The sequence below is a fragment of the Engraulis encrasicolus genome, chromosome 3, assembly GCF_034702125.1.
Source record: "Engraulis encrasicolus isolate BLACKSEA-1 chromosome 3, IST_EnEncr_1.0, whole genome shotgun sequence".
Lineage (NCBI taxonomy): Eukaryota > Metazoa > Chordata > Actinopteri > Clupeiformes > Engraulidae > Engraulis > Engraulis encrasicolus.
Window position 1 is genome coordinate 43,444,139 of NC_085859.1, and position 12,500 is coordinate 43,456,638.

The 12,500-nt window shown below is 45.9% G+C and overlaps 1 protein-coding gene across 1 annotated transcript in view; it reads left to right on the forward strand.

Annotated features, from left to right (window-relative positions):
* The window catches only part of cemip2 (cell migration inducing hyaluronidase 2), a 94,175-nt gene that overhangs the window by 30,116 nt on the left and 51,559 nt on the right, over positions 1–12,500 (forward strand). The window contains exons 7-10 of the mRNA XM_063195489.1: positions 1,995–2,183; positions 5,374–5,543; positions 7,514–7,726; positions 11,551–11,756. Coding sequence (XP_063051559.1) covers positions 1,995–2,183; positions 5,374–5,543; positions 7,514–7,726; positions 11,551–11,756 — 778 coding nt within the window. The remainder of the gene's footprint in view (positions 1–1,994; positions 2,184–5,373; positions 5,544–7,513; positions 7,727–11,550; positions 11,757–12,500) is intronic.

Sequence of the window (12,500 nt, forward strand, 5' to 3'; positions counted from 1 at the left end):
GGTATTTCTCAAAGTGAAGCGTCCTTGCCTTGCTAGGCCGTGTAATGCCCATTTTTCGCAGGTTTCCACCAAAGAGTATCCAATAACAAGTTCCAAGTGTAATTAATAATTGGAATGCTCTGTGAAATCAGAGTAAAATGGGCGTTACTGGTCCTAGCAAGGCTTTGAGAAATGCCCACTATCCTGACCATCTGACCTGGTGCCGGAAAGGGGGATGCAGTGGTGCATTTGCACCTCCCTAAATTAGGTTTTCTCAACGTTTACTGCAGGCAAATGAGTGAAGTGCAGCAGCAGTAACAATGTTAAGAAATATAGAATGAAGAAAAGAAAATGCACCACCACTTTAAAACTCATTCCAGCGCCCTTGTCCCAACCTCCTATCAGCGCCATCTTTATGGGTCTTCCCATGGCTTCAAAGGCATTCCTTGGCCTGTGCTGTCCTGTGTCTCTGGAGAGGCGGATGGACCGTAAACAAGCTCTCTCCTGTTGCCAAGAAGGAGGAAAATGGTGGAGCAGGACAGGGTCAGGACATTCCAGTCAATTACCATATCTGTTAGGCCCAGTAGCCCTTTACCAGACACCGTCCCAACACTGGGACGTTGATGTTGTAGTCTCTGAAAAAAACGTAACTAACTACCATAGTACTACATCACTCTGACAGTGCACAGGGTCTTTGGTAATACTTGGTCATTGACATTCTTGTAACGGCTAATTTATAACAGGGGTGGTGTCTTACAGTAAGGCATCAAATTCTGAAAGTAATGTCTTTCTTTTTTGAACAAGTTATGACTGAAATATGGTGTCATAGCTCTGTTTTAGAGTAGTCCCATATCTGCTACTGTTACTGCTGCTGTCTCTGCCTCCCTGTGCTTTTCCACACACTTCTACTGTTATGCCAGAGAGAATAGGCATACAGGGAGGAAGGGATAGGGAGGGAGATGGAAAGATACACACAAACACACACACGCACCCTTGCACACACCCATGCACACACACACTCACACACACACACACACACACACACACACTGATGCACACACGCACACACGTACACACCCATGCACACACCCACGCACACACGCACACATTCACTCACCCATGTACACAGACACATACACATACACATACACACACGCACAATAGTCATCTACTTGCCCCCTGTTACACCGAGGAGTGTTTGCTTTAAGTCCCAGAACTTTCCACAACCTTGCCCTGTTATGTCAGATTTTATGGTGTTTGTTATTCGCACTGGTTTCACATTGTCCTGGGGTTTGGTCATGACTTTGTCGACATTGTTCTTGTCGACATATGGTAGGGCAGGCTCACATGATCCCTCTAAGAGAGAAAAAATATTTGGTTCGAGAAAATGGCTGAGAAGTACATACCAGCATATTTGCCGTTCCTCCATGCTATGGTCATGTATTGTTCATAACAAGTTGTTACCTTTGCTACCCCTTAATTTGGAATTAAAGGAAAGATCAAAGTAAACTCGACAGAACTATTTAATTCTGAATTACTCATTCGGAATTAAAAACGTTATGTAAACGTAGTGAATGAGGAGTTTTTACTTCAGTGTAGCTCCCAGAACATTCCACACCCCTGGTCTGTTACGCAAGCTTATCTCGTTGTTTGTTTTAGGTGGGGGTTTGACATTGTACAAGGTGATAATAAGTCATAACTTGGTCACCATAGTTAACATTTGAAGAAAGCCTCAGTTATGTTTTTTTCCACATTGTATTGCTCAATAGTTTCTAGTCTCTGCAGACTTCTTGCGGGTGTTTGTTTTGATTTACTGTCAGCCAACACTTTCCAATTTTAAAATCTCTCTATCTCTATCTATCTCTTTCCCACTCTGTCTCTCTCTGTCTCTCTGTCTCTCTCTCTCTCTCTCTCTCTCTCTCTCTCTCTCTCTCTCTCTCTCTCTCTCTCTCTCTCTGCCTCTCTTTCTCCCTCTCCCTCTCTCTCTCCCTCTCCCTCCCTTTCTCTCTCCACAGGGTATCCCCAGACAGGTTTCCAGGTGGATGCGGTGGACCAGGTGGTGTTGAATCTCCATGACGACGTGAGTAGCTGGCGCCCTGGCGACCGGGTGGTGGTGGCCAGTACAGACTACTCCATGCACCAGGCCGAGGAGTTCACCCTCCTACCCTGCCCACACTGCACACGCAAGCAGGTCCGCATACAAGGTGAGGAGGACCATACTGTATTGGCCATATGGGCTGTCATGGGTAAGCGGTTAGGGCACACAAGGATGGGGCATAAATGCAATTTTGTTGTGTGCAGTGTGCAGTGAACACTTGTGTGCTGTGGAGTGCTGTGTCACAATCAGGCTTGTACGAAATTCCGAATGGAAAGAATTTCAATTCAAAGTAATGCCATAATACGAACAATAGGTGGTGGTGTTCTATGTACTTTCAATGGGTGGTGTATATTAGATTCAAAGAAATTCAAGGTAATGGCACCACCTAGTGTTCGTATTATGGCATTATTTTGAATTGAAATTCTTTCCATTCGGAATTTCGTACAAGCCTGGTCACAATGACAATGGGAGTTGGATTTTCCCAGTTGGGCTTGGCCCGAATATAAATAAACAGTCTGCATACAAGGAGGAGGATGACATGATGCCTCATGCATTATTAACACCAGGGTGCTAAAAAACACACTCACTAATGGGTCAAAGTGGCTAGTCAGTTGGTCTTTTCTACAAGTCGATCTGAAATTTCACCAGCATTTGGCTGGTTGGCTGGTGTTAATTTATAATTTATTATGGTCATCTTATATTCGCGGACTAGACAAAATATTGTGCCAACTATGTTTTGAGTTAACCTGAATGAAGTTGAGTCCACCATTTAGCCTGGTAAAGCAGCCTGTCATCTTCTCTTCCTCTCCTCTCCTCTCCTCTCCCTCTCCTCTCCTCTCCTCTCCTCTCCTCTCCTCTCCTCTCCTCTCCTCTGCTCTCCTCTCCTCTGCTCTCATCTCATCTATTGTCGGCTCCGCTCATTTTTGCCCTGCCCTCCTATGCTCCATTTCTTTCCTCTCCTCTCCTCTCCTCTCCTCTCCTCTCCTCTCCTCTCCTCTCCTCTCCTCTCCTCTCCTCTCCTCTCCACTCCTCTCCACTCCTCTCCTCTCCTCTCCTCTCCTCTCCTCTCCTCTCCTCTCCTCTCCTTTCCTCTCCTCTCCTCTCCTCTCCTCTCCACTCCTCTCCTCTCCTCTCCTCTCCTCTCCTCTCCTCTCCTCTCCTCTCCTCTCCTCTCCTCTCCTCTGCTCTCCTCTGAACTCTCCTCCACTTTGCTCCATTTCTCTTCACCTCTCCACTCCAGTCCTCTCCTGTCATCGGCTCACTCTGTGACTAATGTCCCGTGTCTTCCTGTCCATCTGTGCCCGTTTGACCCTGTGTTAGCTTGACCTGTGAGCTGTGGTCACTATGGAAATGACCCGGATGCCCACTGTTTGAGTCATTGCACTGGTACAGTTTTTTTGCTGCGTCATCACTCTTTAGGTAGATATTCTCAGTATTCTCTGCTCTGGCAACATGATCTCTCAGAATTCAGTGGAATGGACACAGACCTTTGGGACACAAAATCTGTGTCAGTTTCACAGATTTTGCTAAACTTTTGTGTCCCTGGCCACGGAATTGCTTTCCGTGATGGACTCACGGAAGTGCTTTCCCTATATTCCAATAGCTCTATGTTTCTAATGATAGACTTAACACAGTGTTGTGGGAATATAGAAAGTGCTTTCGTGAGTCCATCACAAAAAACACGTCTGTGACCAGGGGCACGGAATTTTGTCAAAATCTGTGAAGCTGACACCGATTTTGTGTCCATTCCACGGAATTCCGGGAGATCAGGCTGGCTCTGGCCAAATAACTCCTCCATAGAGACTTGACAGTTATTTATCAGCTGTCTCCACTAAATTACCAACCATGTGACCCTGTGTTACCAAGTAGTGTGAAAAGACATGACACCTAATTTAGTAGCTAGGTGTTAAATTGTGACTCAAGTTTAGTAACTCGCTAACTAACGTGTGACCCCAATTTCAGTCACTCGTGTGAAAGCATGTGACCCCTATTTCTGCCACTATGTGAACCTGTTTCAGTATCTAGTGTGTTAACGTGTGACCCTATTTTAGTCACTGCAGCCTGCCTGACAAATGTCTGACTTGGTGTAAAAAAACAGTACTCCTCCTTAGGGGTGGGCGATATGGGCAAAAAAAAATATCTCGATAGGTTTTCGAATTTTCACAATAACGATAATTTGATGATAATTTCCTAAAACACTTGCAAAAACCAGTAGGGCCTATTTCAGAAGGGGGGGGGGGGCAATCAATGTGTTTGAATTGTACTGTATAGGAATTTGGCAGGGCAGGGCAAGTAAAGCAGATCATTTGTAGGCCTGTCCTCCTCCTCATAGTTGATGAAACATCCCTACTTGTTCTCAAAGAAAAAGAAATCCCCAAAGAAAAGAAACATCTCAATCTGCTTATCTGGAGGGGTGCACCGTCTTTGAGTCACGGTCCAGTCAGTGCAGTTTTGGCATCATACACCATTCTCCTTCTGTCTCGTCATCTTGTTCTCTCACGTATCCTCCCAACTTCTCCTCCCTTTCTCTCCTCTCCATCCTTCTCTTATCCTCCAAACCTCTCCTCTTCTCTCTTTTCTTCTCCTCTCCTTTTCTCCTCTACTCTCCCCTCTTCTCTTCGCTTTCCCTTTCCTCTTGCTCTCCTCTCCTCTCCTCTCCTCTCCTCTCCTCTCCTCTGCCTCTCTTCCTCTCTTCCTCTCCTCTGAAAAAGCAATCCCCATAGAAAACAAATATTCCTGAAGCATTTCAATCTGCTTCTCTGGGCCGTGACTCAAAGGCGATGCACCCGTCCAGTCAGTGCAGTTTTGGCTCATACACCATTCTCCTTCTGTTCCTTCATCTTGTTCTCTCTCCCTTATCCTCCCAACTTGTCTATGAGTGACCGCTGTGTAACCGCACTGCTTGGCGTGTATGGCAGCCCATGACAGATCAAAGAGATCCCAAGCAAACACAGATTGGCTGTGTGTTTGAACAAGCCCTTGGTGGGAGACAAAAGAAACGTCGTCTATTATCACAGCAGAGTTGGTCTGAGAGGGACAGAAATAAAGAGACGCGGTGAGGTGTGTGTGTGTGTGTTTGGGGGGGGGGGGATTGAATAAGGAGAGAGAGAGAGAGAGAGAGCGAGAGAGAGGTAGAGAGAGAGATTTAGATGTTTCAAAGCGCTTCATTGTAACAAAACAGCCTCAGTACTACAAAAAAACAGTACTACATCAAAAAAAGGAGAGCGAGAGCAAGAGAGAGTGAAAGGGAGAAAGAAAGAGACATGCCTAACCCGTTTCCTCCATCTGCTCCCCAGGGAGGCCCCAGTTTACCCACGTTGGGGAGATCGTGGACGGGGCGGACATGCGTGCTGAGGTGGCCCTGCTCTCCAGAAACATCCTGGTCCACGGGGAGATGGAAAACTCCTGCTATGGAAACAACTGGTGCCAGTTCTTTAACCATGACACATTCGGGGGACACATCAAGGTGTGTGTGGGTGTGTGTGTGTGTGTGCGTGTGCGTGTGCGTGTGCGTGTGTGTGTGTGTGTGTGTGTGTGTGCGTGTGCGTGTGCGTGTGCGTGTGCGTGTGTGTGTGGGTGTGTGTGTGTGTGTGCGTGTGTGCGGGCGTGTGCGTGTGGGCGTGAATTTGTGTGTGAATGAAGTGCTTTGTACATACCGTGCGCATAGCCTGTTGCATGTTATTATGTAACGACACAGAAATAGACAATGTTTCAAGACTGTAGATTCAATAGTGAAGACCTGTTGAGAATGCTTCACTTTAGTGTGTGTGTGTGTTTGTTAATGAGTAAGTGAAATGAACCAGTGTTTGCTGTTTGCTCCAGAATTAACCCATTTGTCCACTTCACTGCTTGTGTTTCATTATCATGTGGGATTAATAGTGCAGAACAGTGCAGGATATCTTTCACCACATGCAGTGAGTGAACTGGGGTTCAAATCCTCCTGGTATCTTTGGAGCTGAGCTGAACTAACTCGGTGCATGTTTTGCTAGCTTTACACAGCAATAAAAAGCCTATGTGCGTAATAAGAAGCAGGATTCCATGCAGTGGCGGAACAATTGCACACAGGGCCCCAGGGCAAGGCACTTATAGGGCCCCTTATACAACTTGCCAAGCTCAAAATAGGGCCCCCACCACCAATACGGGAGGGCCCTGGGCCCAAGCTCACAATAGGGCCCCCATCACCAATACGGGAGGGCCCTGGGCCCAAGCTCACAATAGGGCCCCCACCACCAATACGGGAGGGCCCTGGGCCCAGGGGCAAGTGCCCTGCTCGCCCCCCCTATAGCTCCGCCCCTGATAACAAGCCTATTTGCTTAATGAGAAGCAGGATTCCAGGGGAGTCTGGGCTGCTTAGACCAGTGTAGTGGCCATTGATCTTGTTTTGTACAGTACGTTGTATGTTTTTGTTTGTGTTTGACTTTATATTATTGAGTTTGATATGAAAGGAGATGGCAATTGGATTATATGCCTTCTTTACTGTACTCTCTTGATCTTTGATTTTTTTTAATTTTCCTCTGTGTGTTTTTTTATTTTCTACTTTTTCCTATTTTCCTCTATTCCTTCTTTTGTTCTTTCTCTGCTTTTCCCTCATCTTCCTCTCCTCTTCTCCATGTGTCCACTCCCCCTTCTTTTCTCTCTTTCTCTGCGGTCCGTTCTGTGTGTCTATGTCTCTGTCTCATCCTCTTTCTGTTGCCTCTCCATGGCTTTGTTTTGCCCCCTCTCTCTACCTGTTTCTCTTTCTCATCTTGGTCTCTTCATCTCTAGGTTTCTCTCTTTCTCTTCTCTCTCTCTCTCTCCCTGTTATTCTCCATCTCTATTTCTCCCTCTCTCCTTCTCTCTCTCCCCCCTCTCCTCCTCTCCCTCTTTCTCTCTCTTTCTTCCTCTCTCCCTCTCTCTCCATCCCTCCAATTATAGATCCAGGGTAACCTCTCTCTCTCTCTCTCCCTCTCTCTCTCTCTCTCTCTCTCTCTCTCTCTCTCTCTCTCTCTCTCTCTCTCTCTCTCTCTCTCTCTCTCTCTCTCTCTCCCCATCCCCCCATTATAGATCCAGGGTAACTTCTCTCTTTCTCTCTCTCTTCTCTCTCTCTCTCTCTCTCTCTCTCTCCCCCCTTTATAGATCCAGGGTAACCTCTCTCTCTCTCTTCTCTCTCTCTCTCTCTCTCTCTCTCTCTCTCTCTCTCTCTCTCTCTCTCTCTCTCTCTCTCTCTCTCTCTCTCTCTCTCTCTCCCCCCTTTATAGATCCAGGGTAACCTTTCTCTCTCTCTCTCTCTCTCTCTCTCTCTCTCTCTCTCTCCTTCTCTCTCTCCTTCTCTCTCTCCTCTCTCTCTCTCTCTCCCTCTCCCTCTCCCTCTTCCTCTCTCTCTCTCTCTCTCTCCATCCCCCATTATAGATCCAGGGTAACCTCTCCCTCTCCCTCTTTTTCCATTCCCCATTATAGATCCAGGGTAACTTCTCCTCAGTGCACCTGTCCCATGTGGAGTTGAAGCACCTGGGGCAGCAGCGTGACCAGGGCGCGTACCCGCTGCACTTCCACCGCTGCGGAGACGTGGATCAGCGCGGAGGCTACTCCTCTCCCACCTCCGTCTCCGCTCTCTCCATACACCACTCCTTCTCACGCTGCGTAACCGTGCACGCCACCAACGGTCTCCTGGTAAGACTGTGTTGTATTTCTTTGTACAATACTGCAATGCATACAGAAATGCAGAGGGTAATTTTACATATAGGACAGGGATCTCACTGTAACACTCACAGTCTTTTGGTAAGGGCTGATGTTGAAGTGGTCCTACATGTTGCCTAGCCTGGGCGAATAGCCGACTGTTGACTCCGTCAATCAGTCTGGCAAAAGCCATGAGGAAACCGTCTCCGTGGACGATGGGAGATGGTCTGATCTTACTCTATCATTTAAATTAATTGAAGTTCCAAACTCAAATTAAAACCCATATTGTGCTTTATTAGCATGCCTGTTACATTATAGCGTCGCAAAAGCATACAAATAACAAAACGAAAGTGTGAATAGTTACCTTAACCAATCAGTAACGGAGCTCGCGGCTGAGTTCTACGTCACCACTCTCAACTGATTGCTGATTGGCGAAACACTGACAGAACTGAGCTCGAGGCTTTTGCCAAACGATGTGCAGAGCCAAAATCTTTGGGTGGAGTACAGAGGATGGCGTTGCGAGGCTAGATATTGCCTACCATATTGGCTATATGAGTAGTATAAAGTAAAATTCAGAATAAAGCTACTCTCCTCTGCCACCTCCGTCTCCTCTCTCTTCATCCATCACTCCTTCTTGCACTGTCACCATGAATCCAACGGACTCAACGTAATCCGACGAGACCTGTGTATTCCAACATGACATGTCCATTCACGTATAAGATATTGCTGAGCATGGGTGGTTATAATATATTGTAAGTGTAGGGGATCTCTCACAACTCTTGTTGTTTTTTGGGCGTGTGCATGCGGTCCTGCGTGTGTGTGACTGTGTGTGCGTGTGCGTGTGCGTGTGCGTGTGCGTGTGCGTGTGCGTGTGTCCGCGCGTGTGTGTGTGTGTGTGTGTGTGTGTGTGTGTGTGTGTGTGTGTGTGTGTGTGTGTGTGTGTCTGTGTGTGTGTGTGTGTGTGTGTGTGTGCGTGTGTGTGTGTGTGTGTGTGTGTGTGTGTGTGTGTGTTTTTTTGTTGGATTGTGGATGACATGTGCATGTGGTAATTTACCTGTAGGCTATGCTTAGCTAGTAGCAATATGTAAGCACATGTAATCAGATGGGATTTAAACTAGTCTTACGCCTAATCCTTATATTAACCCTTGATGCCAGAGCTTTAAAGGACTTAGGGCCATTCAAGAAAGCCGACTTGCTAATTAAAGAATTAAACCCCAAAGATATCCTGCAATTTGTAACACTGATATTGCGATTGTTGCACTATGAGTGAACTGAAAGTAATTCATTTGGGGTTAAGTACTATAAACAAGTCTGAAAGAAAAGTGAAATGGAAGTGGGTGGTGCTGTGGGAAAACATTTGTTTTTCTGATCTGGCAGCTTTCCGTGTGTGTGTGTGTGTGTGTGTGTGTGTGTGTGTGTGTGTGTGTGTGCGCATGTGCGCGTGCGTGTGTGCGCGTGCGTCTGCGTACATCTACAGCATGTGTGATTTAGCATGTGTGTATGTGTTTCACACTCAAGTAAGAAAGAAAAGCCAAAAACCGAAAGGGTAGGGCGGTGGGGAAAGAAAAATAATGAGTTGTTTTTTTCTGATCAATCACTTTTCCAATGGAGCGTGAATCTTACGCTTCCCATTTAATGTCACTGTTACACATCCATCCGAGTCAAGTCCACTGGACCGGATGCTTCCTGTTTCCTCCTCGGAAAGGGTGGTGTTGTGAGAAACCGGTTGTGTTTTTTCTGATCGATCAGTTTTCCGATAGAGCGCAGTTCCGTTTCCCATGTCAATGTCACTGTCGCGTATCCCCCGAGTCGAGGCTATAAAACTGGACGCTTCCTATTTCCTTTTTCCTGGTTTTGCAGATAAGGAACACAGTGGGCAATGATGGGCTGGGCCACTGCTTCAGTCCAATGATCTAACTGCTTCAATCTCTTTTTTTGAAATCTCTTTTTTTAAATGAATAAATATCGTGTTTTTTATGCTTTACTCGACAGCGACAATGAAAAGATGACAGGAAATGAGTGGGAGAGAGAGAGATGTGGCAGGGCTGGGAAAACGAGCCAGGCCAGACTCGAACTTGGGTCCCCCAATCAGTTTTTTGATGGAGCTCGGTTCTGTTTCCCATGTCACGGTCACACGGTCACTGTCTCAATGTCACCGTCACATATCCCTCTGGTTCAATTTAACCGGATGCTTCCTGTTTTTACTGGTTCCTACTGTGCAGATAAGGGACACGGTGGGCTATGAGGTGCTGGGCCACTGCTTCAGTCCAATGATCTAACTGCTTCAATCTCTTTTTTTCAATGTCTCTTTTTTTAAAAGATATCTCAGTCGGTTTTCTGATGGAGCTTGGTCCCGTTTCCTATGTCATTGTCACTGTCACATACATATCCCTCTGGGTCCATTTAACTTCCTGTTTTTATGGTTCCTGCTATACAGATAAGGGACACGGTGGGCCATGGTGTGCTGAGCCACTGCTTCAGTCCAATAATCTAACTGCTTTAAATGTAATGTCACAATGTCAGTCACATATCCCTCTGGTCCAATTTAACCGGATGATTCCTGTTTTTTACTGGTCCCTGCTATGCAGATACGTGACACGGTGGGCTATGACGTGCTGGGCCACTGCTTCAGTCCAAAAATCTAGTTATCTAGGTTATCTAGTTTTCCGATGGAGCTTGTTTCAATGTCAATGTCATACACATCAACATGATCTCCAAAAATTCTGTGCTCCTGGACACGGATGTTAAGGGCACAAAATCCGTGTCCAGGAGCACGGATTTTGCCAAAATTCCGTGCTCCTGGACACAGAATTATTTTCTGTGTTCCTGGACACAGAATTGTTTTCCGTGATGGACACAGAGAAGTGCTCTCTCTCTAGGCTACTCCCACAGCTCTATGTTTCCACAGTCTTGTGTTTTCTTATTTCAAATATTTTTTTCTAAAAAAAAAACATTTCCTACTGACAGGTTAGGGTTAGGGATTGTTTTGGTCTGGGCACAGCTAGTTTTCTTTCATTCATTATATGAATTTGATAGCCTAGCAACCAACTGGAAAAGGTATTTCTCAAAAATATGTCTTTAATGACAGGTTAAGGTTAGGGAATGTTTTGGTCAGGGCACAACTTAAATTGCTATAGCATTATTTTGTTTAGGATTAGCATTTGGTATGTATTTTCTAATGATAGAGTTACACAGTGCTGTGGTAATAGCCTATAAAAAGCACTTCCGTGTGCCCATCACGGAAAACAATTCTGTGTCCAGGAGCACGGAAACAAATCCGTGCTCCTGGACATGGATTTCGTGTCCTTAACATCCGTGTCCAGGAGCACTGAATTTTTGGAGATCAGGCTGTACACATAGTGTACATATCCCTTCAGGTCCATTTAACCGATTGTGTTCTGTTTTTTTCTGCTTCACTCTACTCTACTCTACTTTATTCAGCTCTACTTCCTGCTGTGCAGAAAAGGGACGTGGTGGGCTATGATGTACAGGGCCATGACCTTTTTTTATAATCTAGTTTATTTAGTTTTCCAGTGGAGCTTGGCTCTGTTTCCCATGTGAATGTCACTGTCATTCTACTCTACTCTACTCTACTCTACCCTACTCTCCTCTACTCTACTTTACTCTGCTCTGCTCTACTTCCTGCTATGCAGATAAGGGACACGGTGGGCTGTGACGTGCTGGACCATTGCAGCAGTCCAACAATCTAACTGTTCCAATTTCTATTTTTAAATCTCTCTTTTTTAAATGCAGTGTATATATTATACATTATATATTTATATATATCCTATATATTACATATATTATCATTTCTATAGATACGTGACACGGTGGGTTATGACGTGCTGGGCCACTGCTTCTTCCTGGAGGATGGCATTGAGCAGCGCAACACCTTCTTCCACAACCTGGGCCTGCTGACGCGGCCCGGCACCATCCTGCCCACCGACCGCAACGACACCATGTGCCTCAACATCCTGGACAAGGTCCAGAAGAACTACGTCCCCACGCCCGCCACCGAGTGCAAGTACGTAAGAACCAGGACAGGGGCACGCGCGCACACACACACACACACACACACAGGCTGTGAAATTTCTGATTCCGTTCGGGCTCGTCTAAGATTTCCAGAGCCTCATGCGAGCTCACGAAGTTGAGCGGAAATGCATGAAGGGTAGTGGTGTCAACAATGATCGATTCGGCGATCCGAATCGATCCGGGCATGGACGATCCAGATCCAGATCCGGCAAGTTCCAGAATCAATCCGGCAATTTTTTTAAGTTTCAATTACTTCCATGGATATTTCGGGAGCAAATGAATGTTAAATTAAATAAAAACACTTCAAAACATTGCAAGACTGATACAGACTGATACAGAAAACAGCCAATAAATTGTTGCTCAGTATCTGACTACTTGTATTTCCTCATCATGGCTGAACATTTGCTTTGCGTTCAGTAGAAATGTAATGCATTGCAATGCATTGTAGAATTGAATCGAATCGGATTGGATCTAATAGAATCGAATCGAATCGGATCTACTACCTCCCGAATCGTGATCGAATCGGATCGTGAGGGCAGTGCCGATCCACACCACTAATGAAGGGTCTGCGTGAGAGCCAGGCTAGGTTAAACCATGTGAACCACAAAAACGAGTTTTGAAATTATTATTTTAAGGCTGTAAAAAAAAACTACTTAGCATTTCTTTAAATACACGTTCCTGTAATGCCACAGATCTTCATATCAGACCTGTGTGTACAGTCAGGGGCCCACTACTT